Here is a 15,602-nt window from a genome sequence, read left to right as displayed (position 1 = left end):
TCACTGTGAGGGAAACTGGTACCAGACAGCCTGTTTTAAAAACAAACATAAAGTGAAGGAATATCATTAATAGAGTTCTCAATGCAGTGAGATACTGGGGTTCTTTGAAAAAGTTTTTCAGCAGGTTATTTTGCCGCTTACGTGTGAATGTCTCCTTGAGTGATTCTGCGCTTGATATCACACCCTGTGAAATGATTGGTGGTAGGGATTTCAAACTTTGAAGAAGACCAGTGAGTCTGAGGAAGAAAAACGAAATTACTGTGAGTTTTTTGGAGGACATTGTTTGATATTAGGCAAACCTAAACTATCTGACAGCAGACTCCTGAAAATATGTTTTCTTACACAGCAGTGTAGGATGCACAGCTGATGTTTCTGGGAATCACCCGCAAGCTCTCAGGATGAAGGCTGGCCATCACAGGAACCAAATACACTTGGAACCACAGCTGAAAGTCTTCAGGCTCAAAGTCTTCAAAATCTGGAGCAAGGGCTGTCAAGGTCAGGTTCAGGATGGTGTCCCGGACTCTTGGATTTTTGATGTAAGTGATGTTCTCCTGGAAGCACAGGGATTCGTGTTGTAGATCAGTAGGACATGTTACTTTTTTTGAAAAATGTCTAAAAGGGTAATGTTGACCTGGCCTGTTTGTCAAAGACCTTTATAGAGGAAAAACTGGCAGCATCAACGTTAAGCATTCACCTGCTTGATGATGTTTGTAAAACCCTGGAAGAACTGATTAAGCTGCTCCTCATCACCAGACTGTGTCAGGCTCGTGAACACCACCCTTATGGTGGTCTCATTCTCTAAAGCACCACTGTCTGGATCCAGGATGAGCTCAGCCTTCTGCTGTGGTGAAAGACTGTCCACAGCTGCCACCTGATGATGCAAACAAGGAAGATGTGTGAAATGCTTTTCTTGTTGAGCCGTCCCAATAAATGGATATTCTGAATTCTGAACGTCATGCTGCATTTCTCAAGGAGGACTGTTCATGTAACGTCTCCACACTTACCCCAGATATGTTGAAGTGCTTGAGGACTGAGTATGTTGTGTACTGGGAAAATGGACCCAAATTTGCTTCCAGCCAGCTGGCATTATTGGCAATTCCCTGCCTACAAACTGTGACATGATAACAGATATTAACAAGGATACATTTTAGCAAACATTTTTCAGCAACATTTGTTTTCTCAACACCGGTACTCAAATTTGTTTTTTACACTTTAACGTGCCTGGATAAATACACACAAAGAACAATGTTGAGCAGTATATTTTGTCAGCTCTACCTGGTGTGTTGATGACACTGGCAGATTTTCTCAGGTAGCCCAGCATAGCATCTGCGATTCCTTGTTGTCTATGTGATGGCATTGCATTGAAGACTTTGCCCATCCCTCTGACACTGCAACGGTTGGAACAAAACATTTTCACGCACTGCCTCGTGAGCATTTTTGTACTTTGGTATACCAAAATATAGCTCAGTTCTAAAATGCTACTCACACGATGTGGTAGTTTGTGCAGTTTATTTCTGACGTTGCATTCTTGAACATTGTTGGACTGAAACTTGCAAGGATGAGAACCAGTTTCACGTGGAACCAGTCATAGAAGTCATCTTTGTTGAAGCCAGAGAAATACGGACTGATGATGATGAAGGTCCTATTCATCATATGGTCTCTCACCGCAGGTTGGAAATCTGGGACCTGTCAATTTACAACACGTTTCAAGCAAACCCCACAGGTTACCAGAAAGGATGCAAGAAATGACTTTGCATTAATTCAAGGAGCGAGACCAGGATTGTCCTTCTGCCCCTGCTCTTTGATGAGTAGCTTACAGTTTCATTTGCTGTCAGTTGCGTCAGGAATTGATCCATGTTTTCCAGAGCATTGCCGTCCTCAAGGCGATCAAAGACACCATCGATTAGGTCTGTGTCATTCAAGGCGCCTGAGCTCAGTATCAACTGTGCCACCTGTGAAGGCGTGAGTTCTGACAGCAGTTCCACCTAGAAAAGGAAATCAATATGAAGACAAACTGCAAACCGTGGATAAAGGTTTTCATCTAGGAAGGAAAACTCTACAACTGCTGTGGACACTCACACTGGAGAATTTGGGATTGAGTGCTTGCAGGTCCTGCAGCTTTGCAAAGTCAGAGAAGTTACCAAAGTTAGCCCTTAGCCACTCTTTACTGTCTCTGGTAGATGAGACACAGCCCGGATCTGCGAACAAGAGGGAAAGAGCCACCAGCAAGGTATTACTACCACTCAAGACATTACCAAACTGAGCCTAAGTGCCGTAGTTACCTGAGGAGTCATTTCTTGACAGGAATGGTTTGATGAAATGAGTGAAGACTGCTTGCCGTCCATCTCTGTCCATGAACGCCCTTTGGCTGCTGAATGCCTGAATGCTGTTACAGACAAGAAGCTTTTTAACATCTATGCTGCCAAATAATGCAGGTTTCCATGCAGACATATTGACAGCCAAGCTATATAGTACAAATTTACTTACACAATCTGGTATGTCTGGCAGCTGAAATTGTTGGAGCTGAGGCAGATCAGGAAATTGGAGGATGGGGAGGCCAAAAATGGACGCATCTTTGTCTGGAACCAGCTGCGGATAAAATTCTCATCCTGCAGTTGTGACTGGTTGAAGCTGGCAATCCTCAGTTCTCCAAGAGCCTCAAGAGCATGTGACATGGTTTTGCTGCTGATGTTGGGGGCCTGGAATTGGCAAAAGCACAAACATTTGGGTTGGATACAGAATTAACGGGCTGAAAAGACTTATATTGTGAAACTGCGGACTGGGGTTACCGTGGTGGCAAATGTCTCAAGAGCCTGGTCTAGTGCAGGAGAGGCTTTTTGGAAGAAAAGCTTCCAGACCTCTACTGGATATGTGGTTTGACTTTCCAGAGCACATTTCATCAGTGTGGCCAAGTTGCTGTGTGTGAGATTTGTAGCCTTGGAAAAAGACAACAAATAGCAAAACTGTCAGATCTTATGGAGTTTTGTCCTAGAATTGTAACGCAACAAAAGCCAAATCTCATTCTGGGATTCATAGCCTGCATAAAAGTATCTTACCGAAGAACAGGCATGCTCCGTGATGGTAAAACTGCACAGGACTGTAGAGGAACTGTTGTTTGATATGACATTTGCCAGTTGTGATCTTGGGAAAATAATGGACAAAAAATCCATTAACACTTTAGATACAAGGTGCAAAACTAACTCTACTATGTAAACTCAGCATCGGAAAGAATAGAGCCACCCACCCATCGACTCCAGCACAAATGAGGTTCTCTGTAAAAGCAAAAAATATTCCAGCATTTAATATTGGTGCGTCTAAATGCTATTACTTCACGTAAGTAAAATGTCTGGTACTGTGAAGACTTACCATCGACTGGGCTCTTCTCACACTGGAGACAAATAAAACAGAGTTTTTAGTTCAGTGGAAAAAGCTAGTCAAAATACTGTGATTGAAGCTCCACTACAGAGACAATTTGCCAAATTTTGATCAAATAGTGTCTAATCCATCTAAAAGGCCCACAGAAAATGAACTCACCGTGAGGGAAACTGGTACCAGACAGCCTGTTTTAAAAACAAACATAAAGTGAAGGAATATCATTAATAGAGTTCTCAATGCAGTGAGATACTGGGGTTCTTTGAAAAAGTTTTTCAGCAGGTTATTTTGCCGCTTACGTGTGAATGTCTCCTTGAGTGATTCTGCGCTTGATATCACACCCTGTGAAATGATTGGTGGCAGGGATTTCAAACTTTGAAGAAGACCAGTGAGTCTGAGGAAGAAAAACGAAATTACTGTGAGTTTTTTGGAGGACATTGTTTGATATTAGGCAAACCTAAACTATCTGACAGCAGACTCCTGAAAATATGTTTTCTTACACAGCAGTGTAGGATGCACAGCTGATGTTTCTGGGAATCACCCGCAAGCTCTCAGGATGAAGGCTGGCCATCACAGGAACCAAATACACTTGGAACCACAGCTGAAAGTCTTCAGGCTCAAAGTCTTCAAAATCTGGAGCAAGGGCTGTCAAGGTCAGGTTCAGGATGGTGTCCCGGACTCTTGGATTTTTGATGTAAGTGATGTTCTCCTGGAAGCACAGGGATTCGTGTTGTAGATCAGTAGGACATGTTACTTTTTTTGAAAAATGTCTAAAAGGGTAATGTTGACCTGGCCTGTTTGTCAAAGACCTTTATAGAGGAAAAACTGGCAGCATCAACGTTAAGCATTCACCTGCTTGATGATGTTTGTAAAACCCTGGAAGAACTGATTAAGCTGCTCCTCATCACCAGACTGTGTCAGGCTCGTGAACACCACCCTTATGGTGGTCTCATTCTCTAAAGCACCACTGTCTGGATCCAGGATGAGCTCAGCCTTCTGCTGTGGTGAAAGACTGTCCACAGCTGCCACCTGATGATGCAAACAAGGAAGATGTGTGAAATGCTTTTCTTGTTGAGCCGTCCCAATAAATGGATATTCTGAATTCTGAACGTCATGCTGCATTTCTCAAGGAGGACTGTTCATGTAACGTCTCCACACTTACCCCAGATATGTTGAAGTGCTTGAGGACTGAGTATGTTGTGTACTGGGAAAATGGACCCAAATTTGCTTCCAGCCAGCTGGCATTATTGGCAATTCCCTGCCTACAAACTGTGACATGATAACAGATATTAACAAGGATACATTTTAGCAAACATTTTTCAGCAACATTTGTTTTCCTCAACACCGGTACTCAAATTTGTTTTTTACACTTTAACGTGCCTGGATAAATACACACAAAGAACAATGTTGAGCAGTATATTTTGTCAGCTCTACCTGGTGTGTTGATGACACTGGCAGATTTTCTCAGGTAGCCCAGCATAGCATCTGCGATTCCTTGTTGTCTATGTGATGGCATTGCATTGAAGACTTTGCCCATCCCTCTGACACTGCAACGGTTGGAACAAAACATTTTCACGCACTGCCTCGTGAGCATTTTTGTACTTTGGTATACCAAAATATAGCTCAGTTCTAAAATGCTACTCACACGATGTGGTAGTTTGTGCAGTTTATTTCTGACGTTGCATTCTTGAACATTGTTGGACTGAAACTTGCAAGGATGAGAACCAGTTTCACGTGGAACCAGTCATAGAAGTCATCTTTGTTGAAGCCAGAGAAATACGGACTGATGATGATGAAGGTCCTATTCATCATATGGTCTCTCACCGCAGGTTGGAAATCTGGGACCTGTCAATTTACAACACGTTTCAAGCAAACCCCACAGGTTACCAGAAAGGATGCAAGAAATGACTTTGCATTAATTCAAGGAGCGAGACCAGGATTGTCCTTCTGCCCCTGCTCTTTGATGAGTAGCTTACAGTTTCATTTGCTGTCAGTTGCGTCAGGAATTGATCCATGTTTTCCAGAGCATTGCCGTCCTCAAGGCGATCAAAGACACCATCGATTAGGTCTGTGTCATTCAAGGCGCCTGAGCTCAGTATCAACTGTGCCACCTGTGAAGGCGTGAGTTCTGACAGCAGTTCCACCTAGAAAAGGAAATCAATATGAAGACAAACTGCAAACCGTGGATAAAGGTTTTCATCTAGGAAGGAAAACTCTACAACTGCTGTGGACACTCACACTGGAGAATTTGGGATTGAGTGCTTGCAGGTCCTGCAGCTTTGCAAAGTCAGAGAAGTTACCAAAGTTAGCCCTTAGCCACTCTTTACTGTCTCTGGTAGATGAGACACAGCCCGGATCTGCGAACAAGAGGGAAAGAGCCACCAGCAAGGTATTACTACCACTCAAGACATTACCAAACTGAGCCTAAGTGCCGTAGTTACCTGAGGAGTCATTTCTTGACAGGAATGGTTTGATGAAATGAGTGAAGACTGCTTGCCGTCCATCTCTGTCCATGAACGCCCTTTGGCTGCTGAATGCCTGAATGCTGTTACAGACAAGAAGCTTTTTAACATCTATGCTGCCAAATAATGCAGGTTTCCATGCAGACATATTGACAGCCAAGCTATATAGTACAAATTTACTTACACAATCTGGTATGTCTGGCAGCTGAAATTGTTGGAGCTGAGGCAGATCAGGAAATTGGAGGATGGGGAGGCCAAAAATGGACGCATCTTTGTCTGGAACCAGCTGCGGATAAAATTCTCATCCTGCAGTTGTGACTGGTTGAAGCTGGCAATCCTCAGTTCTCCAAGAGCCTCAAGAGCATGTGACATGGTTTTGCTGCTGATGTTGGGGGCCTGGAATTGGCAAAAGCACAAACATTTGGGTTGGATACAGAATTAACGGGCTGAAAAGACTTATATTGTGAAACTGCGGACTGGGGTTACCGTGGTGGCAAATGTCTCAAGAGCCTGGTCTAGTGCAGGAGAGGCTTTTTGGAAGAAAAGCTTCCAGACCTCTACTGGATATGTGGTTTGACTTTCCAGAGCACATTTCATCAGTGTGGCCAAGTTGCTGTGTGTGAGATTTGTAGCCTTGGAAAAAGACAACAAATAGCAAAACTGTCAGATCTTATGGAGTTTTGTCCTAGAATTGTAACGCAACAAAAGCCAAATCTCATTCTGGGATTCAGAGCCTGCATAAAAGTATCTTACCGAAGAACAGGCATGCTCCGTGATGGTAAAACTGCACAGGACTGTAGAGGAACTGTTGTTTGATATGACATTTGCCAGTTGTGATCTTGGGAAAATAATGGACAAAAAATCCATTAACACTTTAGATACAAGGTGCAAAACTAACTCTACTATGTAAACTCAGCATCGGAAAGAATAGAGCCACCCACCCATCGACTCCAGCACAAATGAGGTTCTCTGTAAAAGCAAAAAATATTCCAGCATTTAATATTGGTGCGTCTAAATGCTATTACTTCACGTAAGTAAAATGTCTGGTACTGTGAAGACTTACCATCGACTGGGCTCTTCTCACACTGGAGACAAATAAAACAGAGTTTTTAGTTCAGTGGAAAAAGCTAGTCAAAATACTGTGATTGAAGCTCCACTACAGAGACAATTTGCCAAATTTTGATCAAATAGTGTCTAATCCATCTAAAAGGCCCACAGAAAATGAACTCACCGTGAGGGAAACTGGTACCAGACAGCCTGTTTTAAAAACAAACATAAAGTGAAGGAATATCATTAATAGAGTTCTCAATGCAGTGAGATACTGGGGTTCTTTGAAAAAGTTTTTCAGCAGGTTATTTTGCCGCTTACGTGTGAATGTCTCCTTGAGTGATTCTGCGCTTGATATCACACCCTGTGAAATGATTGGTGGCAGGGATTTCAAACTTTGAAGAAGACCAGTGAGTCTGAGGAAGAAAAACGAAATTACTGTGAGTTTTTTGGAGGACATTGTTTGATATTAGGCAAACCTAAACTATCTGACAGCAGACTCCTGAAAATATGTTTTCTTACACAGCAGTGTAGGATGCACAGCTGATGTTTCTGGGAATCACCCGCAAGCTCTCAGGATGAAGGCTGGCCATCACAGGAACCAAATACACTTGGAACCACAGCTGAAAGTCTTCAGGCTCAAAGTCTTCAAAATCTGGAGCAAGGGCTGTCAAGGTCAGGTTCAGGATGGTGTCCCGGACTCTTGGATTTTTGATGTAAGTGATGTTCTCCTGGAAGCACAGGGATTCGTGTTGTAGATCAGTAGGACATGTTACTTTTTTTGAAAAATGTCTAAAAGGGTAATGTTGACCTGGCCTGTTTGTCAAAGACCTTTATAGAGGAAAAACTGGCAGCATCAACGTTAAGCATTCACCTGCTTGATGATGTTTGTAAAACCCTGGAAGAACTGATTAAGCTGCTCCTCATCACCAGACTGTGTCAGGCTCGTGAACACCACCCTTATGGTGGTCTCATTCTCTAAAGCACCACTGTCTGGATCCAGGATGAGCTCAGCCTTCTGCTGTGGTGAAAGACTGTCCACAGCTGCCACCTGATGATGCAAACAAGGAAGATGTGTGAAATGCTTTTCTTGTTGAGCCGTCCCAATAAATGGATATTCTGAATTCTGAACGTCATGCTGCATTTCTCAAGGAGGACTGTTCATGTAACGTCTCCACACTTACCCCAGATATGTTGAAGTGCTTGAGGACTGAGTATGTTGTGTACTGGGAAAATGGACCCAAATTTGCTTCCAGCCAGCTGGCATTATTGGCAATTCCCTGCCTACAAACTGTGACATGATAACAGATATTAACAAGGATACATTTTAGCAAACATTTTTCAGCAACATTTGTTTTCTCAACACCGGTACTCAAATTTGTTTTTTACACTTTAACGTGCCTGGATAAATACACACAAAGAACAATGTTGAGCAGTATATTTTGTCAGCTCTACCTGGTGTGTTGATGACACTGGCAGATTTTCTCAGGTAGCCCAGCATAGCATCTGCGATTCCTTGTTGTCTATGTGATGGCATTGCATTGAAGACTTTGCCCATCCCTCTGACACTGCAACGGTTGGAACAAAACATTTTCACGCACTGCCTCGTGAGCATTTTTGTACTTTGGTATACCAAAATATAGCTCAGTTCTAAAATGCTACTCACACGATGTGGTAGTTTGTGCAGTTTATTTCTGACGTTGCATTCTTGAACATTGTTGGACTGAAACTTGCAAGGATGAGAACCAGTTTCACGTGGAACCAGTCATAGAAGTCATCTTTGTTGAAGCCAGAGAAATACGGACTGATGATGATGAAGGTCCTATTCATCATATGGTCTCTCACCGCAGGTTGGAAATCTGGGACCTGTCAATTTACAACACGTTTCAAGCAAACCCCACAGGTTACCAGAAAGGATGCAAGAAATGACTTTGCATTAATTCAAGGAGCGAGACCAGGATTGTCCTTCTGCCCCTGCTCTTTGATGAGTAGCTTACAGTTTCATTTGCTGTCAGTTGCGTCAGGAATTGATCCATGTTTTCCAGAGCATTGCCGTCCTCAAGGCGATCAAAGACACCATCGATTAGGTCTGTGTCATTCAAGGCGCCTGAGCTCAGTATCAACTGTGCCACCTGTGAAGGCGTGAGTTCTGACAGCAGTTCCACCTAGAAAAGGAAATCAATATGAAGACAAACTGCAAACCGTGGATAAAGGTTTTCATCTAGGAAGGAAAACTCTACAACTGCTGTGGACACTCACACTGGAGAATTTGGGATTGAGTGCTTGCAGGTCCTGCAGCTTTGCAAAGTCAGAGAAGTTACCAAAGTTAGCCCTTAGCCACTCTTTACTGTCTCTGGTAGATGAGACACAGCCCGGATCTGCGAACAAGAGGGAAAGAGCCACCAGCAAGGTATTACTACCACTCAAGACATTACCAAACTGAGCCTAAGTGCCGTAGTTACCTGAGGAGTCATTTCTTGACAGGAATGGTTTGATGAAATGAGTGAAGACTGCTTGCCGTCCATCTCTGTCCATGAACGCCCTTTGGCTGCTGAATGCCTGAATGCTGTTACAGACAAGAAGCTTTTTAACATCTATGCTGCCAAATAATGCAGGTTTCCATGCAGACATATTGACAGCCAAGCTATATAGTACAAATTTACTTACACAATCTGGTATGTCTGGCAGCTGAAATTGTTGGAGCTGAGGCAGATCAGGAAATTGGAGGATGGGGAGGCCAAAAATGGACGCATCTTTGTCTGGAACCAGCTGCGGATAAAATTCTCATCCTGCAGTTGTGACTGGTTGAAGCTGGCAATCCTCAGTTCTCCAAGAGCCTCAAGAGCATGTGACATGGTTTTGCTGCTGATGTTGGGGGCCTGGAATTGGCAAAAGCACAAACATTTGGGTTGGATACAGAATTAACGGGCTGAAAAGACTTATATTGTGAAACTGCGGACTGGGGTTACCGTGGTGGCAAATGTCTCAAGAGCCTGGTCTAGTGCAGGAGAGGCTTTTTGGAAGAAAAGCTTCCAGACCTCTACTGGATATGTGGTTTGACTTTCCAGAGCACATTTCATCAGTGTGGCCAAGTTGCTGTGTGTGAGATTTGTAGCCTTGGAAAAAGACAACAAATAGCAAAACTGTCAGATCTTATGGAGTTTTGTCCTAGAATTGTAACGCAACAAAAGCCAAATCTCATTCTGGGATTCATAGCCTGCATAAAAGTATCTTACCGAAGAACAGGCATGCTCCGTGATGGTAAAACTGCACAGGACTGTAGAGGAACTGTTGTTTGATATGACATTTGCCAGTTGTGATCTTGGGAAAATAATGGACAAAAAATCCATTAACACTTTAGATACAAGGTGCAAAACTAACTCTACTATGTAAACTCAGCATCGGAAAGAATAGAGCCACCCACCCATCGACTCCAGCACAAATGAGGTTCTCTGTAAAAGCAAAAAATATTCCAGCATTTAATATTGGTGCATCTAAATGCTATTACTTCACGTAAGTAAAATGTCTGGTACTGTGAAGACTTACCATCGACTGGGCTCTTCTCACACTGGAGACAAATAAAACAGAGTTTTTAGTTCAGTGGAAAAAGCTAGTCAAAATACTGTGATTGAAGCTCCACTACAGAGACAATTTGCCAAATTTTGATCAAATAGTGTCTAATCCATCTAAAAGGCCCACAGAAAATGAACTCACCGTGAGGGAAACTGGTACCAGACAGCCTGTTTTAAAAACAAACATAAAGTGAAGGAATATCATTAATAGAGTTCTCAATGCAGTGAGATACTGGGGTTCTTTGAAAAAGTTTTTCAGCAGGTTATTTTGCGGCTTACGTGTGAATGTCTCCTTGAGTGATTCTGCGCTTGATATCACACCCTGTGAAATGATTGGTGGCAGGGATTTCAAACTTTGAAGAAGACCAGTGAGTCTGAGGAAGAAAAACGAAATTACTGTGAGTTTTTTGGAGGACATTGTTTGATATTAGGCAAACCTAAACTATCTGACAGCAGACTCCTGAAAATATGTTTTCTTACACAGCAGTGTAGGATGCACAGCTGATGTTTCTGGGAATCACCCGCAAGCTCTCAGGATGAAGGCTGGCCATCACAGGAACCAAATACACTTGGAACCACAGCTGAAAGTCTTCAGGCTCAAAGTCTTCAAAATCTGGAGCAAGGGCTGTCAAGGTCAGGTTCAGGATGGTGTCCCGGACTCTTGGATTTTTGATGTAAGTGATGTTCTCCTGGAAGCACAGGGATTCGTGTTGTAGATCAGTAGGACATGTTACTTTTTTTGAAAAATGTCTAAAAGGGTAATGTTGACCTGGCCTGTTTGTCAAAGACCTTTATAGAGGAAAAACTGGCAGCATCAACGTTAAGCATTCACCTGCTTGATGATGTTTGTAAAACCCTGGAAGAACTGATTAAGCTGCTCCTCATCACCAGACTGTGTCAGGCTCGTGAACACCACCCTTATGGTGGTCTCATTCTCTAAAGCACCACTGTCTGGATCCAGGATGAGCTCAGCCTTCTGCTGTGGTGAAAGACTGTCCACAGCTGCCACCTGATGATGCAAACAAGGAAGATGTGTGAAATGCTTTTCTTGTTGAGCCGTCCCAATAAATGGATATTCTGAATTCTGAACGTCATGCTGCATTTCTCAAGGAGGACTGTTCATGTAACGTCTCCACACTTACCCCAGATATGTTGAAGTGCTTGAGGACTGAGTATGTTGTGTACTGGGAAAATGGACCCAAATTTGCTTCCAGCCAGCTGGCATTATTGGCAATTCCCTGCCTACAAACTGTGACATGATAACAGATATTAACAAGGATACATTTTAGCAAACATTTTTCAGCAACATTTGTTTTCCTCAACACCGGTACTCAAATTTGTTTTTTACACTTTAACGTGCCTGGATAAATACACACAAAGAACAATGTTGAGCAGTATATTTTGTCAGCTCTACCTGGTGTGTTGATGACACTGGCAGATTTTCTCAGGTAGCCCAGCATAGCATCTGCGATTCCTTGTTGTCTATGTGATGGCATTGCATTGAAGACTTTGCCCATCCCTCTGACACTGCAACGGTTGGAACAAAACATTTTCACGCACTGCCTCGTGAGCATTTTTGTACTTTGGTATACCAAAATATAGCTCAGTTCTAAAATGCTACTCACACGATGTGGTAGTTTGTGCAGTTTATTTCTGACGTTGCATTCTTGAACATTGTTGGACTGAAACTTGCAAGGATGAGAACCAGTTTCACGTGGAACCAGTCATAGAAGTCATCTTTGTTGAAGCCAGAGAAATACGGACTGATGATGATGAAGGTCCTATTCATCATATGGTCTCTCACCGCAGGTTGGAAATCTGGGACCTGTCAATTTACAACACGTTTCAAGCAAACCCCACAGGTTACCAGAAAGGATGCAAGAAATGACTTTGCATTAATTCAAGGAGCGAGACCAGGATTGTCCTTCTGCCCCTGCTCTTTGATGAGTAGCTTACAGTTTCATTTGCTGTCAGTTGCGTCAGGAATTGATCCATGTTTTCCAGAGCATTGCCGTCCTCAAGGCGATCAAAGACACCATCGATTAGGTCTGTGTCATTCAAGGCGCCTGAGCTCAGTATCAACTGTGCCACCTGTGAAGGCGTGAGTTCTGACAGCAGTTCCACCTAGAAAAGGAAATCAATATGAAGACAAACTGCAAACCGTGGATAAAGGTTTTCATCTAGGAAGGAAAACTCTACAACTGCTGTGGACACTCACACTGGAGAATTTGGGATTGAGTGCTTGCAGGTCCTGCAGCTTTGCAAAGTCAGAGAAGTTACCAAAGTTAGCCCTTAGCCACTCTTTACTGTCTCTGGTAGATGAGACACAGCCCGGATCTGCGAACAAGAGGGAAAGAGCCACCAGCAAGGTATTACTACCACTCAAGACATTACCAAACTGAGCCTAAGTGCCGTAGTTACCTGAGGAGTCATTTCTTGACAGGAATGGTTTGATGAAATGAGTGAAGACTGCTTGCCGTCCATCTCTGTCCATGAACGCCCTTTGGCTGCTGAATGCCTGAATGCTGTTACAGACAAGAAGCTTTTTAACATCTATGCTGCCAAATAATGCAGGTTTCCATGCAGACATATTGACAGCCAAGCTATATAGTACAAATTTACTTACACAATCTGGTATGTCTGGCAGCTGAAATTGTTGGAGCTGAGGCAGATCAGGAAATTGGAGGATGGGGAGGCCAAAAATGGACGCATCTTTGTCTGGAACCAGCTGCGGATAAAATTCTCATCCTGCAGTTGTGACTGGTTGAAGCTGGCAATCCTCAGTTCTCCAAGAGCCTCAAGAGCATGTGACATGGTTTTGCTGCTGATGTTGGGGGCCTGGAATTGGCAAAAGCACAAACATTTGGGTTGGATACAGAATTAACGGGCTGAAAAGACTTATATTGTGAAACTGCGGACTGGGGTTACCGTGGTGGCAAATGTCTCAAGAGCCTGGTCTAGTGCAGGAGAGGCTTTTTGGAAGAAAAGCTTCCAGACCTCTACTGGATATGTGGTTTGACTTTCCAGAGCACATTTCATCAGTGTGGCCAAGTTGCTGTGTGTGAGATTTGTAGCCTTGGAAAAAGACAACAAATAGCAAAACTGTCAGATCTTATGGAGTTTTGTCCTAGAATTGTAACGCAACAAAAGCCAAATCTCATTCTGGGATTCATAGCCTGCATAAAAGTATCTTACCGAAGAACAGGCATGCTCCGTGATGGTAAAACTGCACAGGACTGTAGAGGAACTGTTGTTTGATATGACATTTGCCAGTTGTGATCTTGGGAAAATAATGGACAAAAAATCCATTAACACTTTAGATACAAGGTGCAAAACTACCTCTACTATGTAAACTCAGCATCGGAAAGAATAGAGCCACCCACCCATCGACTCCAGCACAAATGAGGTTCTCTGTAAAAGCAAAAAATATTCCAGCATTTAATATTGGTGCATCTAAATGCTATTACTTCACGTAAGTAAAATGTCTGGTACTGTGAAGACTTACCATCGACTGGGCTCTTCTCACACTGGAGACAAATAAAACAGAGTTTTTAGTTCAGTGGAAAAAGCTAGTCAAAATACTGTGATTGAAGCTCCACTACAGAGACAATTTGCCAAATTTTGATCAAATAGTGTCTAATCCATCTAAAAGGCCCACAGAAAATGAACTCACCGTGAGGGAAACTGGTACCAGACAGCCTGTTTTAAAAACAAACATAAAGTGAAGGAATATCATTAATAGAGTTCTCAATGCAGTGAGATACTGGGGTTCTTTGAAAAAGTTTTTCAGCAGGTTATTTTGCCGCTTACGTGTGAATGTCTCCTTGAGTGATTCTGCGCTTGATATCACACCCTGTGAAATGATTGGTGGCAGGGATTTCAAACTTTGAAGAAGACCAGTGAGTCTGAGGAAGAAAAACTAAATTACTGTGAGTTTTTTGGAGGACATTGTTTGATATTAGGCAAACGTAAACTATCTGACAGCAGACTCCTGAAAATATGTTTTCTTACACAGCAGTGTAGGATGCACAGCTGATGTTTCTGGGAATCACCCGCAAGCTCTCAGGATGAAGGCTGGCCATCACAGGAACCAAATACACTTGGAACCACAGCTGAAAGTCTTCAGGCTCAAAGTCTTCAAAATCTGGAGCAAGGGCTGTCAAGGTCAGGTTCAGGATGGTGTCCCGGACTCTTGGATTTTTGATGTAAGTGATGTTCTCCTGGAAGCACAGGGATTCGTGTTGTAGATCAGTAGGACATGTTACTTTTTTTGAAAAATGTCTAAAAGGGTAATGTTGACCTGGCCTGTTTGTCAAAGACCTTTATAGAGGAAAAACTGGCAGCATCAACGTTAAGCATTCACCTGCTTGATGATGTTTGTAAAACCCTGGAAGAACTGATTAAGCTGCTCCTCATCACCAGACTGTGTCAGGCTCGTGAACACCACCCTTATGGTGGTCTCATTCTCTAAAGCACCACTGTCTGGATCCAGGATGAGCTCAGCCTTCTGCTGTGGTGAAAGACTGTCCACAGCTGCCACCTGATGATGCAAACAAGGAAGATGTGTGAAATGCTTTTCTTGTTGAGCCGTCCCAATAAATGGATATTCTGAATTCTGAACGTCATGCTGCATTTCTCAAGGAGGACTGTTCATGTAACGTCTCCACACTTACCCCAGATATGTTGAAGTGCTTGAGGACTGAGTATGTTGTGTACTGGGAAAATGGACCCAAATTTGCTTCCAGCCAGCTGGCATTATTGGCAATTCCCTGCCTACAAACTGTGACATGATAACAGATATTAACAAGGATACATTTTAGCAAACATTTTTCAGCAACATTTGTTTTCTCAACACCGGTACTCAAATTTGTTTTTTACACTTTAACGTGCCTGGATAAATACACACAAAGAACAATGTTGAGCAGTATATTTTGTCAGCTCTACCTGGTGTGTTGATGACACTGGCAGATTTTCTCAGGTAGCCCAGCATAGCATCTGCGATTCCTTGTTGTCTATGTGATGGCATTGCATTGAAGACTTTGCCCATCCCTCTGACACTGCAACGGTTGGAACAAAACATTTTCAACGCACTGCCTCGTGAGCATTTTTGTACTTTGGTATACCAAAAATATAGCTCAGTTCTAAAATG

At 42.9% G+C, this 15,602-nt stretch overlaps 1 protein-coding gene across 1 annotated transcript in view; it reads right to left on the bottom strand.

Moving 5' to 3' along the window:
* Positions 1–15,602, bottom strand: part of LOC114427786 (uncharacterized) — a 29,959-nt gene that overhangs the window by 147 nt on the left and 14,210 nt on the right. Inside the window, exons 61-122 of the mRNA XM_028396003.1 lie at positions 14,465–14,673; positions 14,264–14,358; positions 14,127–14,152; positions 13,959–13,980; positions 13,837–13,864; positions 13,649–13,733; positions 13,382–13,528; positions 13,080–13,291; positions 12,875–12,978; positions 12,672–12,790; positions 12,410–12,577; positions 12,079–12,278; positions 11,868–11,980; positions 11,596–11,702; positions 11,286–11,462; positions 10,934–11,142; positions 10,733–10,827; positions 10,596–10,621; positions 10,428–10,449; positions 10,306–10,333; positions 10,118–10,202; positions 9,851–9,997; positions 9,549–9,760; positions 9,344–9,447; positions 9,141–9,259; positions 8,879–9,046; positions 8,548–8,747; positions 8,337–8,449; positions 8,066–8,172; positions 7,756–7,932; positions 7,404–7,612; positions 7,203–7,297; positions 7,066–7,091; positions 6,898–6,919; positions 6,776–6,803; positions 6,588–6,672; positions 6,321–6,467; positions 6,019–6,230; positions 5,814–5,917; positions 5,611–5,729; positions 5,349–5,516; positions 5,018–5,217; positions 4,807–4,919; positions 4,535–4,641; positions 4,225–4,401; positions 3,873–4,081; positions 3,672–3,766; positions 3,535–3,560; positions 3,367–3,388; positions 3,245–3,272; positions 3,057–3,141; positions 2,790–2,936; positions 2,488–2,699; positions 2,283–2,386; positions 2,080–2,198; positions 1,818–1,985; positions 1,487–1,686; positions 1,276–1,388; positions 1,005–1,111; positions 695–871; positions 343–551; positions 142–236 (exon numbers count right to left, since the gene is read on the bottom strand). Coding sequence (XP_028251804.1) covers positions 142–236; positions 343–551; positions 695–871; positions 1,005–1,111; positions 1,276–1,388; positions 1,487–1,686; positions 1,818–1,985; positions 2,080–2,198; positions 2,283–2,386; positions 2,488–2,699; positions 2,790–2,936; positions 3,057–3,141; positions 3,245–3,272; positions 3,367–3,388; positions 3,535–3,560; positions 3,672–3,766; positions 3,873–4,081; positions 4,225–4,401; positions 4,535–4,641; positions 4,807–4,919; positions 5,018–5,217; positions 5,349–5,516; positions 5,611–5,729; positions 5,814–5,917; positions 6,019–6,230; positions 6,321–6,467; positions 6,588–6,672; positions 6,776–6,803; positions 6,898–6,919; positions 7,066–7,091; positions 7,203–7,297; positions 7,404–7,612; positions 7,756–7,932; positions 8,066–8,172; positions 8,337–8,449; positions 8,548–8,747; positions 8,879–9,046; positions 9,141–9,259; positions 9,344–9,447; positions 9,549–9,760; positions 9,851–9,997; positions 10,118–10,202; positions 10,306–10,333; positions 10,428–10,449; positions 10,596–10,621; positions 10,733–10,827; positions 10,934–11,142; positions 11,286–11,462; positions 11,596–11,702; positions 11,868–11,980; positions 12,079–12,278; positions 12,410–12,577; positions 12,672–12,790; positions 12,875–12,978; positions 13,080–13,291; positions 13,382–13,528; positions 13,649–13,733; positions 13,837–13,864; positions 13,959–13,980; positions 14,127–14,152; positions 14,264–14,358; positions 14,465–14,673 — 7,552 coding nt within the window. The remainder of the gene's footprint in view (positions 1–141; positions 237–342; positions 552–694; positions 872–1,004; positions 1,112–1,275; positions 1,389–1,486; positions 1,687–1,817; positions 1,986–2,079; positions 2,199–2,282; positions 2,387–2,487; positions 2,700–2,789; positions 2,937–3,056; positions 3,142–3,244; positions 3,273–3,366; positions 3,389–3,534; positions 3,561–3,671; positions 3,767–3,872; positions 4,082–4,224; positions 4,402–4,534; positions 4,642–4,806; positions 4,920–5,017; positions 5,218–5,348; positions 5,517–5,610; positions 5,730–5,813; positions 5,918–6,018; positions 6,231–6,320; positions 6,468–6,587; positions 6,673–6,775; positions 6,804–6,897; positions 6,920–7,065; positions 7,092–7,202; positions 7,298–7,403; positions 7,613–7,755; positions 7,933–8,065; positions 8,173–8,336; positions 8,450–8,547; positions 8,748–8,878; positions 9,047–9,140; positions 9,260–9,343; positions 9,448–9,548; positions 9,761–9,850; positions 9,998–10,117; positions 10,203–10,305; positions 10,334–10,427; positions 10,450–10,595; positions 10,622–10,732; positions 10,828–10,933; positions 11,143–11,285; positions 11,463–11,595; positions 11,703–11,867; positions 11,981–12,078; positions 12,279–12,409; positions 12,578–12,671; positions 12,791–12,874; positions 12,979–13,079; positions 13,292–13,381; positions 13,529–13,648; positions 13,734–13,836; positions 13,865–13,958; positions 13,981–14,126; positions 14,153–14,263; positions 14,359–14,464; positions 14,674–15,602) is intronic.

Source organism: Parambassis ranga, chromosome 22 (genome assembly GCF_900634625.1).
Source record: "Parambassis ranga chromosome 22, fParRan2.1, whole genome shotgun sequence".
Classification (NCBI taxonomy): Eukaryota; Metazoa; Chordata; class Actinopteri; family Ambassidae; genus Parambassis; species Parambassis ranga.
The sequence above is the reverse complement of the archived record's forward strand: the minus strand, read 5'-3'. Positions and strand labels throughout refer to the sequence as shown.